Source organism: Xyrauchen texanus, chromosome 37 (assembly GCF_025860055.1).
Source record: "Xyrauchen texanus isolate HMW12.3.18 chromosome 37, RBS_HiC_50CHRs, whole genome shotgun sequence".
Lineage (NCBI taxonomy): Eukaryota > Metazoa > Chordata > Actinopteri > Cypriniformes > Catostomidae > Xyrauchen > Xyrauchen texanus.
The window spans coordinates 26,884,647-26,902,326 of record NC_068312.1 but is presented as its reverse complement, the minus strand read 5'-3'; the positions used below and the strand labels follow the sequence as shown (position 1 = coordinate 26,902,326).

General features: G+C 38.7%; 1 protein-coding gene across 1 annotated transcript in view; it reads left to right on the top strand.

The window, feature by feature from the left end:
* The window catches only part of LOC127631048 (casein kinase I), a 47,140-nt gene that overhangs the window by 19,388 nt on the left and 10,072 nt on the right, over positions 1-17,680 (top strand). The window contains exons 3-5 of the mRNA XM_052109005.1: positions 2,904-2,973; positions 15,665-15,813; positions 16,007-16,241. Of these exons, the coding sequence (XP_051964965.1) occupies positions 2,904-2,973; positions 15,665-15,813; positions 16,007-16,241 (454 nt within the window). The remainder of the gene's footprint in view (positions 1-2,903; positions 2,974-15,664; positions 15,814-16,006; positions 16,242-17,680) is intronic.

Below are 17,680 nucleotides of genomic sequence, written 5' to 3'. Positions count from 1 at the left end.
TTTATAATCTTGCAGTAATACATCAATCACTATAATAGTGTATGTCATCATGGAATCAGAGGTCCTCTACGCAAAATCCAAACACAAGAGGTCAAAAGTAGTGTTGGGACGATTTGCTCTGACTCGATTACGATTCTCTAACTAAAAATTACAATTCATCGTGATGCATCATTAAATCTGAAATATATCATGACTGATTGACGTATACATGCTAGACCATGGGTCGCAACCTTTTTGACTTGGAGAACCTAGTTAATGGCTGTGCCGATGTCCACCAGCATCTTGTGAAAGTGCTTTAATGAAAGAAACCTGTCCTTTTGTACAAAATGAGTTAACACATTTAATGTCACAAATTTGCTTATTTGATTACTGAAATTGTGTAGAATCTTAAATATTTCTTAAATTATGTATGTATATTTTTCAAAAATCACGCAGGGTGTAATCACTAGTACACAAGCAATAGTGAGAGAGGAGAGAGAGGAGCAGTCTATTTTATTTGAGGTTTTTCTTACCTGCATTCCAATCTACATCTTTATATAATCCTTCGTCATGATCTTGCAGCATGTTTTCATCTACTGAATGGCAGGCTAACAAAAATTTCAAATTTGATGAGATTCGCGCATCACAAGCCAGCCAATCAACTATTTAGCCCTTTTTGGTGAATCACACCTGCAAAATCCTTAAACTTTATGTCCTGGTTTAATTTATATTTTGAATAGATTCCTATTTTTGAACCCCATGATGTGAGTGAATGTTTTCTCTTTTATTTGTTTAATGTAATTTTGAGTGTAACTATGGTTTAAGGATGGTGTATCTGTATGCTGACTTGGAAATCTTAAGGATTAATAGTGGTGTTTTCCTTATTGCATCACGTGTTGTTCAGAAACACGAATTGTAGGCTGTCATCCACGCAGCTTGATCAAATTACCGCGGGCACATTTTAACTTGCGAAAGTGAATCGTGAATGGCTTGCAAATGCTGCACGAGTCAGTTGGGAACTGCAGTCTCGTCACATTTTAACTTCTTGTTTAGCCTCCCATTGAGCTGATGAAAACACGCTGCGTGAACATTCGGAATGATTGCATCAATGTGCAAACTGGAATGCAGGTGCAGACTTTCATATAAATAAAGTGGTCTACACCTCTCTCTCCTCTCTCGCATTGCTGATGTGCCAGTGATTACCCCTCCACGTGCCAATGCTGGCACACGTGCCATAGGTTGCACAGTCGTTCATTTAATTTTGGTTGTCAATAATTGTGGTTGTCAGTAACTTGACAATAATTCATCATAAGTAGGTAAAGACATACACTCACCTAAAGGATTATTAGGAACACCATACTAATACTGTGTTTGACCCCCTTTCGTCTTCAGAACTGCCTTAATTCTACGTGGCATTGATTCAACAAGGTGCTGAAAGCATTCTTTAGAAATGTTGGCCCATATTGATAGGATATCATCTTGCAGTTGATGGAGATTTGTGGGATGCACATCCAGGGCACGAAGCTCCCGTTCCACCACATCCTAAAGATGCTCTATTGGGTTGAGATCTGGTGACTGTGGGGGCCATTTTAGTACAGTGAACTCATTGTCATGTTCAAGAAACCAATTTGAAATGATTCGAGCTTTGTGACATGGTGCATTATCCTGCTGGAATTAGCCATCAGAGGATGGGTACATGGTGGCCATAAAGGGATGGACATGGTCAGAAACAATGCTCAGGTAGGCCGTGGCATTTAAAGGGGCCTAAAGTGTGCCAAGAAAACATCCCCCACACCATTACACCACCACCACCACCAGCCTGCACAGTGGTAACAAGGCATGATGGATCCATGTTCTCATTCTGTTTACGCCAAATTCTGACTCTACCATCTGAATGTCTCAACAGAAATCGAGACTCATCAGACCAGGCAACATTTTTCCAGTCTTCAACTGTCCAATTTTGGTGAGCTCTTGCAAATTGTAGCCTCTTTTTCCTATTTGTAGTGGAGATGAGTGGTACCCGGTGGGGTCTTCTGCTGTTGTAGCCCATCAGTCTCAAGGTTGTGCGTGTTGTGGCTTCACAAATGCTTTGCTGCATACCTCGGTTGTAACGAGTGGTTATTTCAGGCAAAGTTGCTCTTCTATCAGCTTGAATCAGTCGGCCCATTCTCCTCTGACCTCTAGCATCAACAAGGCATTTTCAGCCCACAGGACTGCCGCATACTGGATGTTTTTCCCTTTTCACACCATTCTTTGTAAACCCTAGAAATGGTTGTGCGTGAAAATCCCAGTAACTGAGCAGATTGTGAAATACTCAGACCGGCCCGTCTGGCACCAACAACCATACCACGCTCAAAATTGCTTAAATCACCTTTCTTTCCCATTCTGACATTCAGTTTGGAGTTCAGGAGATTGTCTTGACCAGGACCACACCCCTAAATGCATTGAAGCAACTGCCATGTGATTGGTTGATTAGATAATTGCATTAATGAGAAATTGAACAGGTGTTCCTAATAATCCTTTAGGTGAGTGTATAATGGTAAAAATGAGCTCTGTTGGCCAAATTGATGTGATAATGGGCACAACTTTGTGCAGAATGAAAGCAGAGATGTGAATGAACTTTTTATGGTTTCTTAGAAGAGCTGTGCTAAGCTGCTTCGCTAAAATTATTTATGTTTTTTGGATGGGGGTTATTTAATTTGTATCATAGATGCACAGATAAAGCTCAGTGTTTATTTGATCGGTGTACCTGTATTTATCTAGCTATTGCGAATATGTGATGCTGAAAATACCTTTAGCTTATACTAGCCTAAAGCTAAAGATTATGTTCACATTTGTATGTTTGTTTTTATATGTGTTGGATTCACTGAATGGATTCACATAATCCTCTAATGTCTAGTCTTTGTGTTTCTTTTCTCTCTCAGGAGCCAATCAAATCTAGAGCACCACAGCTCCATTTGGAATATAGATTTTATAAACAGCTGGGAAGTTCAGGTAAGCTTTGCAGCCTTTCCAGATTCAAATGTTAGATGGTTTACGAAAAGCCTCCAACTCCTCATACTGTGTGAGGCTGAGCTTCCTTCAGTGTGCTGAGAACCATGGGGGTGGTGAGCTCCAGCCTTTGATGTGGGTGCTTCACCCATCAGCATGTGACAGTGAAAAGGAGGGTCTAAGAGATTGGATTGAGAAGCGGTATCGGAAGTGAGAGGTTACCCAGGGGAACTACACATAAACTAATATATATATATATATATATATATATATATATATATAAAATATGGTTGTGCATATGTATGTATGGCTTGTGTGTAGGATATAAGAGGGTGTGTGTGTGTGTGTATGAAGTGTTTATACTGTATATTTGCTCTGAAACAGAATTTTCATTCAATAATTTTAATCAAACCAGTTTTACATTCTTTACATTACATTCAAGAAGTACAATATAATAAAAAGGCCACATGGAAACATCCATAAACATTTCTCAGTGATGTAAACAAATAGTTGAACCAGAGTTTGGAATTGATTAATGGAAACACAGTTTGATCTTATTCACAGAATGAATCAAACTTACTAACTCTAATGCCATTTTTACTTCAGAAGTTTAAATCAGAGGGACTATTAAAATATCTTTGTCTTATTTATGTCGTTAAATTAAAATTCACCAGCAAATGAATTGCATATATATTGTGTAAATTCTTCATGTTGCCAAGTCCTAATCATGTTTGCTGTCTCTCTCAGCAGCATACACGTTCTTTAAGTTTTATTTATTGCGTAATGGCTCATAATGTGTCTCCCCTCCTGGAATGATCTCTTGCTTTATGAATGAGGTTATAGTGGATTAAATCTTAGAGTTGTGTGGTTGGAGAGCTTATAGACCACTATTTCAATTGTAATTAACATACATGTTACAGAGCAAGAAGGCTCGACTTTAATCCTTTTAAGCCTTTGAATGAAAAGAATGAGCAGCTTGGACAAATCCTCGGTGCATCTATGCATTTGATCACTGGGCCGGAAGATTGATTGGTATGAATTGCCACTTGCACACAAACACAAATATAAGTGCACCCCTTGTTCACATTGACACATAGCCACCACTCACACACTACCACTCTGCAGTGCTGTGATCTCATTCACTGAATGCAGGTCTCCAGAGCGCCATCTGATCCCCTGCCAGCTCACTGGAGCTACTGCTGCTGCCGCTGCAACATTAATGGCCAGTGAAAGTTCAGGGGAGCAGGGCAGGCCCACTTTATTTATAACTACACAACTCTTCGCGGCTGGGTTGCCATTATCGAATATCCAGCATGTGACTGGTTCCTCTCAAGAAGAAAGCATTATCTCCAGTTGTGCACTTAGAGAAAATAAACATGGCCGGCTGTCATGTTTAGGTTGATGGTGCTGTTATGATCTAGATTTGGTTGAAATGAAGATGTTTCACAAAGCAAAAGGGAGGAACCAGGAATTATTTTAATTTGGCCCATTTGTTTTTTTCTTTGTCAGATAATTCCCTCTTCAGGTAACTCCTATTTAAAATCATATTAAGTGTTTTTACACAGCTCAACAAAATACATTTTGTTTTTTAAATTCCTTACTTCTCTAATTTAGCCCACAACATAAACACTTTTATTTATTCTCATATTTATTCCATTGGCAGTTTTGTGATTTTATTGAATATTTTGTACAGATTTTAACAGAAATTCACAACTTTTTTAATCTACTTAGTCTGTGTTTTCCTGCCTTTCCTTGTCTTTTTAACAGTGGAATTCTTTGAACTTGAAATGTAAACTGCACTGGGTAGGAAATTATTTTGTTACGTATGGTAGTCAAATAAAGAAAAGCCTCCATTGCAACCATTAACAGCAGGGATGCTCATAGTTCTATGGAATGAGATCTACTTTTTCATCATGTTATTGCAGCAAAATCTACTATGTACAATAAAGCCTAGAAATGATCACAATATAAAAATTTCAGAAATCGGTAGTGAAATTTGACGATTCTCAATACCAGCTTCAAAACCACAACAAACAATAACACTAACTAATGTTAATTATGGAAGACTGGTTTAAAGTTCTTAAGTAATTATTCAAGACTAGTAAACAGTCAGTAAAAATAAAATAAAGCACTGAATAGAAATAGATTTAAAATAATAGAACAAAAAATAGTGCTTTTTTTTTTAACAGCTTAAGTTTTAACAGCAGTAGGCTATCAAGTATTAGGCTAACAAGTAAACATTCAGAATGAAATGCAACATAAAACTATGACTGGTCTTTACAGTATAGTTATAATACATTAATACTTTTTAAAGCTACTAAAGTTTAAGAGCAGTGAGTCGTTTTCAAATTTTTTTGTTATGATTGTTTGAGTATTATAATGACACACTAGATGGCAGCAGATCTATTAGCTTACATTTATACTTATAAGTCCAACATTTTAATACAATCCACTTTTTTCTCCACTGTTTACGTTCACTTTAGACATCACTCGCCAAGACGGCATTTTGGCAGAAGTTTGAAATGTATTTGACCGTTCAGGTGCGTGTTAGCGCAAGCATTTTCGGAATGCACGCGCATGTCCAGCACACACACATACGCCACCTGTCACTCAAACAGGGATGTTACTAGATCGTTAGCAAATTTAAAATTATGCACTCTGGATTATTTTCAACAGCAGAATAAAAATATGAACTTTCTAATTAATGACACAGGCCTAGGCTATCACAGATATAGCTGGTTATTTCTGCTGTTTATTATCAGTCAGCTTGCCCGGTAAAAAAATATTTTTCACTTGCCGCTTCAAAAATCCACTTGTCCCAGACAAGCGTTAATGTCGAGCCCTGATAAAATATTGTATTCAGCATTCTCTGATAACAATTTTTCTTCTACAGATTAACTCCTAAAGTAAATGTACGTTGTTTTAAAATAGTTTTAGATATTATTTTGGAAAACAAGCCAAAAAAGATTAATCAAAAACTTATTTTGTTTCAGTGTATAATGGGCTAAGTCTACACTCTCTCACCTTTATGTTCTCTTGACACTTCTATCTATCTTTAACTCACAAAAAACAATCTTTCTCTTCTTAATAGAGCTGTGTATTGCCGTTTTTCTTCATGATACACACAGTGAACGTGACACACAGTTGAAGTCAGAACTTTACATACACTTAGATTGAAGTCATTAAAACTCATTTTTTAAACACACCTCAGATTTTATATTAGCAAACCTTAGTTTTGGCAAGTTGTTTAAGACATCTACTTTGTGCATGACACAAGTAATTTTTTCCAACAATTGTTAATGGACAGATTGTTTCACTTTTAATTGACTATATCATAATTCCAGTGGGTCCGAAGTTTACATACACATACAATTTAACTGTGCCTTTAAACTGCTTGGAAAATTCCAGAAAGTGATGTCAAGCCTTTAGACAATTAGCCAATTTGCTTCTGATAGGTAGGAGGTGTACTGAATTAGATGTATTTTAAGGCCTACCTTCAAACTCAGTGCCTCTTGCATGACATCATGGGGAAAATCAAAATAAATCAGCCAAGACCTCAGAAAAAATTGTGGACCTCCACAAGTCTGGTTCACGCAGCCATCATACCGCTCAGGAAGGAGATGCATTCTGTCTCCTAGAGATGAACGTAGTATGGTGCAAAAAATGCAGATCAATCCCAGAACAACAGCAAAGGACCTTATGAAGATGCTGGAGGAAACCGGTAGACAAGTATCTATATCCACAGTAAAAAGAGTCCTATATCGACATAACCTGAAAAACTGCCATAAAAAAGCCAGACTACAGTTTGCAAGTACACATGGGGACAAAGATCTTACTTTTTGGCCATAATGGCCATCGTTATGTTTTGAGGAAAAAGGGTGAGGCTTACAGGCCGAAGACCACATCCCAACTGTGAAGCATGGGGGTGGGAGCATCATGTTGTGGGGGTGCTTTGCTGCAGGAGGGACTGGTGCACTTCACAAAATAGATGGCATCATGAGGAAGGAAAATTATGTGGATATATTGAAGCAACATCTCAAGACATCAGCCAGGAAGTTAAAGCTTGGTTGCAAATGGGTCTTCCAAATGGACAATGACCCCAAGCATACCTCCAATGTTGTGGCAAAATAGCTTAAGGACAAAGTGTGTGAGCAAGGAGGCCTACAAACCTTGACTCCGTTACACCAGTTCTGTTTGGAGGAATGGGTCAAAATTCCAGAAACTTATTGTGAGAAGCTTGTAGATAGCTATCCAAAACATTTGACCCAAGGTAAACAATTTAAAGGCAATGCTTCAGACCCACTGGGAATGTTAATAAAAGCTGAAAAATCTCTACTAGTATTCTGACATTTCACATTCTTAAAATAAAGTAGTGATCCTAACTGACTAAAGACAGGGAATGTTTTCTATGATTAAATGTTAGGAATTGTGAAAAACAGAGTTTAAATGTTTTTGGCTAAGGTGTATGTAAACTTCTGACTTCAACTGTATTATGATTCACTTTGTCGAAAGCCATCACGTTATAATCTAGCTGCAGCAAACGCGTGAATGACGAGGGTCCCTGCACCAGTGTTTGCATCAGCGTTCTCAGAGTGTGAGGTTCGCTTGGTAGCATAAAACAACTTCCGCTGCAGTTTCAGTGACAGTGCACACAGCGCTTAATTATTATGGTCTATTTATGGACTCATCTGTAATACTTAATATAAACAGACCCACCTCACCTTACAGTTACTCAGGGATAATGAAGTAAAGAAAAATGGTGGCATGCTGTTTTATAATTTAGATATTTTCAGAGAGAGGGAAAGAAATATTCTGAACGTTATATTTAGAGGCAAATTTCAACAAATTATAAATTTGAGACGTCATGTTAGCGCCAAAAACACGATTTATTTTTGTCATCAACGGTCAGTCATTAAAAAAAAAAAAGAAATAATCTGCCTTCCTCTGTATGTAGGCATGCTGAGGTTGAAACACCTGAGAGACACTACGTAGAACGCGGAAGCAGTTGTGGAAGTAGTCCATTACAGTGTAAGCTGAATGCAAAAGCATCTTCAGTTTGTTTACGTTTAAATATAAAATGGGTAGAATGATGTGAATAATAATATTTTAAATATGTATAAATATCTAAAACATTTATCTTTTTTATCCACTTTATTCTTATCCACATTTTATTCACAGTGTTGTCTTTTTTTTTTTTTTTTAACTCATCCAACCTGAATATATCATTGTACTGTATATAATCATTATTATTATTATAATTCTTAAAATGTTATTTTGCCTGAAATTTTACACATATTGTTTTCCATTACAATAAGGTAAAGCTGGAGTGATTTGGGAGCCTCATTTAAAGGGTTAGTTCACCCCAAAATTTAAGTTCTCATCATGTCTTCACCCTTTTGATATCCCAGGTGTGAATGGCTTTCTTTCTTCACCAGAACACATGTGAAGAAAGATCGAAAAATATCTTTGCTCAGTAGGTTCTTAAACTGCAAGTGGATGTGATCAGATTTTTGAAGCTCCAAAAATCACAGACAGTCAGCATAAAAGTCATCCATATGACTCCAGTGGTTAAATTAATGTCTTATAAAGCGATGCTATCACTTTTGGTGCAAATAAAGTTCAATATTTGAGTACTTTTTAACTAAACCATTGCTTCCTGTAAGCTTCACAAGAGGGTGGAGTTTACTTGGTCTTTTGTGTGATGTATTGGCATTAGCAGATTATGGATGTAATCTCACGTTTTCTTCTGAGTAAATGAGAGAATTAAAATTTTTTGGGTGAACCAACAGTTTAAGCCTTGTTTATATTTTTGCAGACAATTTGCACACACAAATGGATGCACCAGGGGTGTTTGCTTTGAGGGCAGTTGTCCCTAAGCTTATTTAAAATAATTTAATTCTATTAATAATGAAAATAATTCTATTAATAATGAAAATAATTCTGTTAATAATGAAAATCTATGTAATAACTGTGACATGTAGCCAAACCAGTACCTCCAGCTTTCCAGGTCAGAATCCTTTGAGAGGATCTATCATTGTGAAGCTTGTCTTATGCCATAGGAGGACCTCTCATTTAAACCATAAGCTAAAGGAGAGTGTTAATTCTCTACTGGCCTGGAAAGAATCCATTTCATGTTAGGATACCTATCAGGGCTCTCAACCATATTCTGATTTCACAGTGTTGCTTTTATCATAAATAGGATATCTTTCCTCTTCCACCAAGAGTTTTGCTACTTAAATGTCATACACTTTTTATGGCTCGATCAATTATTTAAAGCATGAGCCCGGTTTTAAAGTTTAATGAAGGATTGTTGCGATAAATGCGATTGCTGTGTGGCTTGTTTAAAATAGCTTGCATTTAACTTGTTAATTGCTACTGTTCTTCCGATGAAAGCCTTTGAGTTATTTGTAGCTGTTTGTGTGGAGTTGCATGGTGCGATTTGTGACGTGGCTTGTAGCTTTATGGCTGGTTAAGTTCAATCCCTGACATTTAGGGGAAAAAGGGTCACAGCACCATTAGAATATTCTCTGCAGCACAGGCTGTGGATGTTTTATGCAGCAGGCCAGATAATGCAAGCCCTCTCATCTCTTGAATCACACTGGGACATGTGCCGGACAGAACGATCATGTTTCAGGCCCTGAATCTTCTCTGTCCAGCTAATGGAATCAGAGCCTTGTTGTTCTCTGGCTGTGCTGAATCTTTAATATGCAGCTTGTGCTGTGCCGGCATGGTTGGGCATGTGTTCTAAACTTTGAGATTCCAGTGCGTCTGCTCTGAGAGGACATGTGTTTGATAAACAATGAGTTTTGTTGTTTTCTGTCAAGCACTGTTAGTGATGTGAGAGTGGGGGGATTTAAATGTGACAAGAAACACAGAAAATCTGTGTTCCATTTAGGTGTCCGAAATGCCGGGCTGGGTGTTTTATTAAATATTCACATTTGTGATTGTTTTGTCACGGATATATAGTAAAACAACATCCTGAATATTGTAATATTTGTAATGCAACTTCTATTTGGCTGTTAGGTTTCAGATTTCTTTTTTAAAAAAAAGTCTAATTTCACATTAAAACACTTTTAATAGAATCTCTTCTTTAAACTTCTGTAGCAAAATCAATGTTTCAACCATTCAAACATTTTCACATATTGCTGTTTATCACTATGTATTGTCATATCAGAATCAGAATGAGCTTTATGCTTAAACACACAAGGAATTTGTCATGGTGACAGAAGCTTCCAGTGCATATAGGATACAAAACAAGACATAAAAATAAGTAATTATACAGTTATAAAATGTATAGAGCAATACACAATCGGACAATAACGGATGTTCACATACAGTGGGTACGGAAAGTATTCAGATTCCTTAAATTTTTCACTCTTTGTTATATTGCAGCCATTTGCTAAAATCATTTAAGTTCATTTTTTTTTCCTCATTATTGTACACACAGCACCCCATATTGACAGAAAAACACAGAATTGTTGACATTTTTGCACATTTATTAAAAAAGAAAAACTGAAATATCACATGGTTCTAAGTATTCAGACCCTTTGCTGTGACACTCATATATTTAACTCAGGTGCTGTCCATTTCTTCTGATCATCCTTGAGATGGTTCTACACCTTCAATTGAGTCCAGCTGTGTTTGATTATACTGATTGGACTTGATTAGGAAAGCCACACACCTGTCTATATAAGACCTTACAGCTCACAGTGCACGTCAGAGCAAATGAGAATCATGAGGTCAAAGGAACTGCCTGAAGAGCTCAGAGACAGATCTGGCCAAGGTTACAAAAAAAATTCTGCTGCCCTTAAGGTTCATAAGAGCACAGTGGCCTCCATAATCCTTAAATGGAAGACGTTTGGGATGACCAGAACCCTTCCTAGAGCTGGCCGTCCGGCCAAACTGAGCTATCGGGGGAGAAGAGCCTTGGTGAGAGAGGTAAAGAAGAACCCAAAGATCACTGTGGCTGAGCTCCAGAGATGCAGTCGGGAGATGGGAGAAAGTTGTAGTAAGTCAACCATCACTGCAGCCATCCACCAGTCGGGGCTTTATGGCAGAGTGGCCCGACGGAAGCCTCTCCTCAGTACAAGACACATGAAAGCCTGCATGGAGTTTGCTAAAAAACACCTGAAGGACTCCAAGATGGTGATAAATAAGATTCTCTGGTCTGATGAGACCAAGATAGAACTTTTTGGCCTTAATTCTAAGGGGTATGTGTGGAGAAAACCAGGCACTGCTCATCACCTGTCCAATACAGTCTCAACAGTGAAGCATGGTGGTGGCAGCATCATGCTGTGGGGGTGTTTTTCAGCTGTAGGGACAGGACGACTGGTTGCAATCGAGGGAAAGATGAATGCGGCCAAGTACAGGGATATCCTGGACGAAAACCTTCTCCAGAGTGCTCTGGACCTCAGACTGGGCCGAAGGTTCACCTTCCAACAAGACAATGACCCTAAGCACACCGCTAAAATAACGAAGGAGTGGCTTCACAACAACTCCGTGACTGTTCTTGAATGGCCCAGCCAGAGCCCTGACTTAAAAACAAATGAGCATCTCTGGAGAGACCTGAAAATGGCTGTCCACCAACGTTTACCATCCAACCTGACAGAACTGGAGAGGATCTGCAAGGAGGAATAGCAGAGGATACCCAAATCCAGATGTGAAAAACTTGTTGCATCTTTCCCAAAAAGACTCATGGCTGTATTAGATCAAAAGGGTGCTTCTACTAAATACTGAACAAAGGGTCTGAATACTTAGGACCATGTGATATTTCAGTTTTTCTTTTTTAATAAATGTGCAAAAATGTCAACAATTCTGTGTTTTTCTGTCAATATGGGGTGCTGTGTGTACAATAACGAGGAAAAAAAATGAACTTAAATGATTTTAGCAAATGGCTGCAATATAACAGAGTGAAAAATTTAAGGGGGTCTGAATACTTTCCGTACCCACTGTATAATGGTGCAAATAAATTATAATGATAAATTTGATTAGGTAACAAAGTGTGGAAAACATGCCTTGATGATTTTTACTGTCCTCTTGCAATAAACATTTTGAATTTACTTGGCTACAATGGCTGTTTGGTCAAATTGAAAAATAAATTACAGTTTACTCTAAAAATGTCTCAACATGGTAAGAGTAAACGTTGATAATTACTCACTAAACACTTAATTAGGAACACCTGTTCACCTACTTATCAAACAGTCTCTAGAGTTTGCTCAGAATGGTGCCAAAATCACATCCAGTGATTGGCAGTTCTGTGGAAGATAAAGCCTGTTTGATGAGTGAGGTCAACGGAGAATGGCCAGACTGGTTCAAGCTGACAAAGTCTACAGTAACTCAGATAACTACTCTGTACAATTGTAGTGAGCAGAATAGCATCTCAGAATACACATGATGTCGAACCTAGAGGCTGATAGGCTACAACAACAGAATAGCACATTGGACACTTTATTAGGACCATAGTGTTCCTAATAAAGTGCTCTGTGAGTGTAAATTGCATCTATAAATAAAGTTATACCGTATTTTCTGGAGTATAAGTCTCCTTTTTTTCATCATCTGGAAGGTCATGCGACTTATAGTCTGAAGCGACTTATATACATAATTTGTGCATAACTGATGTCAGCTGGTCAAACACACGTGTACCAAAACAGAAGAAAACATCAGTCATAGAACAGTAGAAGTGTTTTGAAATTGCCAATTAGAATATTTTGTATTTACAAAAAATGTATGCAACCAGTTTAAATATTTTGTTACTCATAGACTAAAAGCTGTTTATTTGTGCACAGCATAGAGTTACAGATATTATAAACAGATGTAGCTTATTTGATTTTAGGCATGCTGAGTAACTCCAGTCAGGCTTCCTAAGCAACCAATTGGCCCAGTTGCTAGGGTGGGTAGACTCATGTTGGGTTAACCTCCTCGTGGTCGATATAATGTGGTGGGGCGCATGGTGAGTTGTGCCTGGATGCCGCGGTGAATAGCGTGAAGCCTCCACAGGCGCTACGTCTCAGTGGTAACATGCTTAACAAGCCACGTGATAAAATGCGTGGATTGATGGTCTCAAACGCAAAACAACTGAGATTCGTCCTCCGCCACCTGGATTGAGGCGAGCCACTATGCCACCATGAGGACTTAGAGCGCAATGGGAATTGGGCATTCCAAATTGGGGAGAAAAGGGGAGAAAAAAAATTGTTTTGACCCGGTGCAACTCATAGTTGGGTGCGACTTATTTCCTGAAAATATGGTAAATATTATTGTGGCAGGGCGGAGGGCGGGGCCGGGTCGTGATTCTACACACCCCTTCCCTTATCAGGCTAATCAAGCCTCCGAGAGGGATAAAGGCAGACCGCGGAGGGTTGTGCAGGAGAGAGATTGTTTACGGACATGTCCGTCGTGTGTGTTTGTGTCTTGTTTCAGTTTATAATTAAAATATAATTTATGTTGTCAAGCCGGTTCTCGCCGCCTCCTTTCAATTGAACTACGTTACAAGTATAAATATCATGACATATATATTGAATAATGTGTTGTTTAGATGCACAATTTGACATGCTTAATAAGCCGACATCATATAAGGTCGTGTAAATGCCTTAAACTGTGTACCTTTATTGGGGTAAAATTATAAACTGCTTAAACTTTTGTATAAATCATTTGGCACGAGTAGATTTTTGCCCACTACCCCAATTTCACTCAGCACGTAAACACCTTTACCACCATTGTTACTTACAGTATCCAATGTGCGCAAGGGTTGTGTGCCTGACTGTTTACCTTTTGACGTCAAAAGCAGAGAATAATGTGAATAATTTTTTTATAAGCTGGTTTTTAGTAGTTATCAACGTAAATACGTTTTTGCTTTATTGCTAAGTGGATCAGTGTACCACCACAAAAATCCACAAAGCAAATTACTGCCTTTACAATTACTTCTGCCTTTGTTGTGCAGTTTTTTCGTACCGCATAATTGGACCCTGTTTGTCCTCTAGCAGTGTTCTATGGTTCTGTTATAACTATTTAAATAATTAATTCCTTCACTTCGATTTGAACGTTTGAAATCTTGTGAGTGCCTTGTTTACAATTTAAGGCAGTGTTTCAACCAGGCATGGTAGTAATTTTCCTCCCTCTGATTGCCGAGTTGGCGTTTGGTTTAAACTTCAGATTTGGTACTTTGATGAGTCAGCTTCCTGGCTGTACTGTTGCCGTGGGCACATCCGTCATCGCTGTGGTTTCCGAGCAGATCTGGCCGGCTAAAGTGCAGACAGGTGTGTGTGGATGTGTATCACACCCCACCCGTGGGAATGACGTTTGGCTGATCAGGTGAATCCTTCCATAATCCTCCCTGGAGCTGGGCATTCATGGGCTCGCTGTCTCTCTGTGTGTATGTATGTGTCGTGTGTCTTTGCATCTGACCATTGGGCAAAATCTTTAGAACACACACACACACACACACAATCTTTGGCACAGGTGACCTAGAATTGAAGTGGAAACGCTGGCAGTGCGAAGCAAGAATTGTGTCCTTGAGGCCTTGTTTTGTGGAGTCACAGCAATGCTTTTATTGGAGACCGAGTCAAAAATATAATCCTGCACACCTGTTGTTTGTACCAGACTATTTGCTTTGGCGTAAAAGAGTGGTCCATAACGATGCACTTTCAGCTGTGCAATGGTTTGTTTTTTTGTGCCATATATCATGTCTAGGTTGCTGCACAATAAATGCTCAGATTCATCAGTAGGCCTGCTTTAATTGCATCTGTATAATTCCCCTGAAAACTATGCAGAATTCTGTAGAATTCAAACCTATAATTCATTATGTTCTACAAATACTTCTCTTGAGGAGTGCTCTCAGCTTAATTAATTTTTTTTATTACCATATTTAAATCCATTCCACAGACTTTTGCAGATTTTCTGCCACATTTTTCATGTAGACTTTCAGTCATCAGCCTGCACCAGCACATAACCAGAATCATGCCTGCAGTCTATCCACTAAGGACTTTAGCAAAACATGCTATGGGGTATGTAATGTATGTACTGTATGTGTGTGCATGTATTTGCGATTGCTCAGCTGTTTTACAGCCTCTGCAAACTCTCTGTGAGGGTGAGATGCAATTGTATGATGTTCTCTCTCTCTCTCTCTCTCTCTCTCTCTCCAAGGGCTTGTTAGTCATGTTTTGTTCAAAGTGTTGTAATTAAGGGTCCTATCAGATACAGTGACCTGTACTCTCTGTGAACAAGAGGCAAAATATTTGGTGGCTTTAAGAAACTGGTAATAATAATATGCTTCTCTAAAGAAAGGTATTCTGACAAGCGTGTTAAACACGAATGCATGCTGATCATCAAGATGGGTTACCCTGCCCACTGTGAAATCTCATTGGTCCAAAGTCCAGCTCCTCATAACTGTACATTGACATTTAATATATTCTGTTCGACTGGCTGTTATTATTTTGCATCTTGCAGCAGATTTGTGATGAGAGTGGTGGGCAGACAAATCGCTTGAACTGACTTTTATTGAACAGAATATTATTGAATGGACTGTACTTTTATCTCTCTACCACCTTGTTTTCATTCATGTCAAATTCAAATCTCTACTCTTTGACTGAGGTACAAAATGTTTAAAACTCTGTTTGACATGGACTCCGTTAAGCTTGAGATGTTTATATGTTTGTTTTTGACTGGGCTGATGAAATATCTGCTCTCATTGTCATTGCAGAGGGAGTTCCTCAGGTCTTCTACTTTGGTCCATGCGGCAAGTACAACGCTATGGTTCTGGAACTGCTCGGGCCCAGTCTGGAAGACCTGTTTGACCTCTGCGACCGCACTTTCTCCCTCAAAACCGTCCTAATGATAGCTATTCAACTGGTAAGCATCCGATCAGACAGCCAGACAGGTCCTCATTCAACAACTTTGGCTTGTCTATTTAAATGTTTAGGATGTCTTTGGCTGTAATGGTTTCTAAATTATTTATAGGAATAATTCGGATATGTGTGTGTGGTTTATTAAATTTTTTTCTGGTTCCAGAATGTCCTGACTTCCATCTTCCTTGTTTTTTCAGATAACACGGATGGAGTTTGTTCACACGAGGAGCTTGATATACAGAGATGTTAAGCCAGAGAATTTTTTGGTGGGGCGGCCGGGCTCCAAAAGGCAGCACACCATTCATATCATCGACTTCGGGCTTGCCAAAGAATACATAGATCCCGAGACCAAAAAACACATCCCATATCGGGAGCATAAGAGCCTGACCGGCACAGCCCGGTACATGAGCATCAACACACACTTGGGAAAAGGTGAGCTCAATGTCCTCAAAGCTCCAACAAACTTTCCTTTTCCTTAAAAAAAAAATCCTTGAATCCTTGAGTCACTACCACCCATGTATTTCCAAAGTGTTTATTTACTGGTATTATTTTTTTAAGCTGATCTCTTAGGGGAAATAAATAAAAATAATAATTATGTACAGTGCTGTGAGAAAGTATTTGCCTCCACACTGCTTTCTTCTTTTTTTCTTTATCATACTAAATTGTTTCAGATGTTCAAACTAAATTTAAAATAAAATAGAGGTGTAAGTGGTTAAAGGGAAAGGAGGAGGGGAGAACCAGCTTAATAATTTAAATAATATTTACTTAAATTAAAAGACACACACACACACACACACACACACACACACACACACATACACACGGGCTTCTGCCCCTGATTCTTCTCTCTCTCTCTCTCTCTCTCTCTCTCTCTCGAACTGTCATCACCGGCTGCCTTTATCCCTCACGTGCCTTATCAGGCTGATTGGGCACCGGGCGTGCGCACGGCCCCGCCCTCCTCCGGTCTACAAAAGATAATCTGAGTAAAGAAAAAATACAGTTTTTAAATGATAATGTTATTTATTAAAGCCAAAAATGGTGTCCAATACTATCTGGGCCTGTGTGAAAGTTTTTTCACCTTTAACTAATAAATACCCAAGAATACGAAACTGCTTTGACAGATGAACTGGGTTCAGCTGGACTAGACACACCCAGGCCTGATTACTGTTGACCCTATTTAGTCAAAACATCATTTAAATAGTCATTAATAAATCATTAAAAAAATTCAGCAGCCTGAAGTTGGCTAAAAGGTCTCACCTAGTAGCACGCTATGCCTAGGTAGAAAGAAATTCTATAAGAGATGATGAAAAGCATCAGCCTTGAAGAGTAACAAAGCTATTTCAAAGGCTCTGGGACTGAACCACATTGAGAGCCATTATCTCCAAATGGAGAAAACTTGGCACAGTAGTTAACATTCCCAGAAGTGGCCAACCTTATAAAATTCCTCAAATCACTGTGCCGACTCACCTGGGAAGTCACAAAAGAGCCAAGGACATCATCCAGGGAACTGCAGGCCTCACATCATTAAAGGTCATTGTTCATGACTCAACTATCGGGAATACAGTGAGTCAAAATGGCATCCATGGAAGAGAGTGGCAAGGCAAAAACCAGTGATTACCCAGAAGAACATTTAGGCTTTGTCTGAATTTTCCAAAACACACCTTGATGATCCTCAAACCCTTTGGGAGAAAGGTTTTTGGACTAATGAGTCAAAAGTAGGAATGTTTGGAAGACAGGGTCCCATTAGATCTGCCATAAACAAAAACACGGAATTCCATTAAAAGAACATCATATCAACGGTCAAGCATGTTGGTGGTAATGTGATGGTGTGGGGATGCTTTGCTGCTTCAGGGCCAGGGTGACTTGCCATA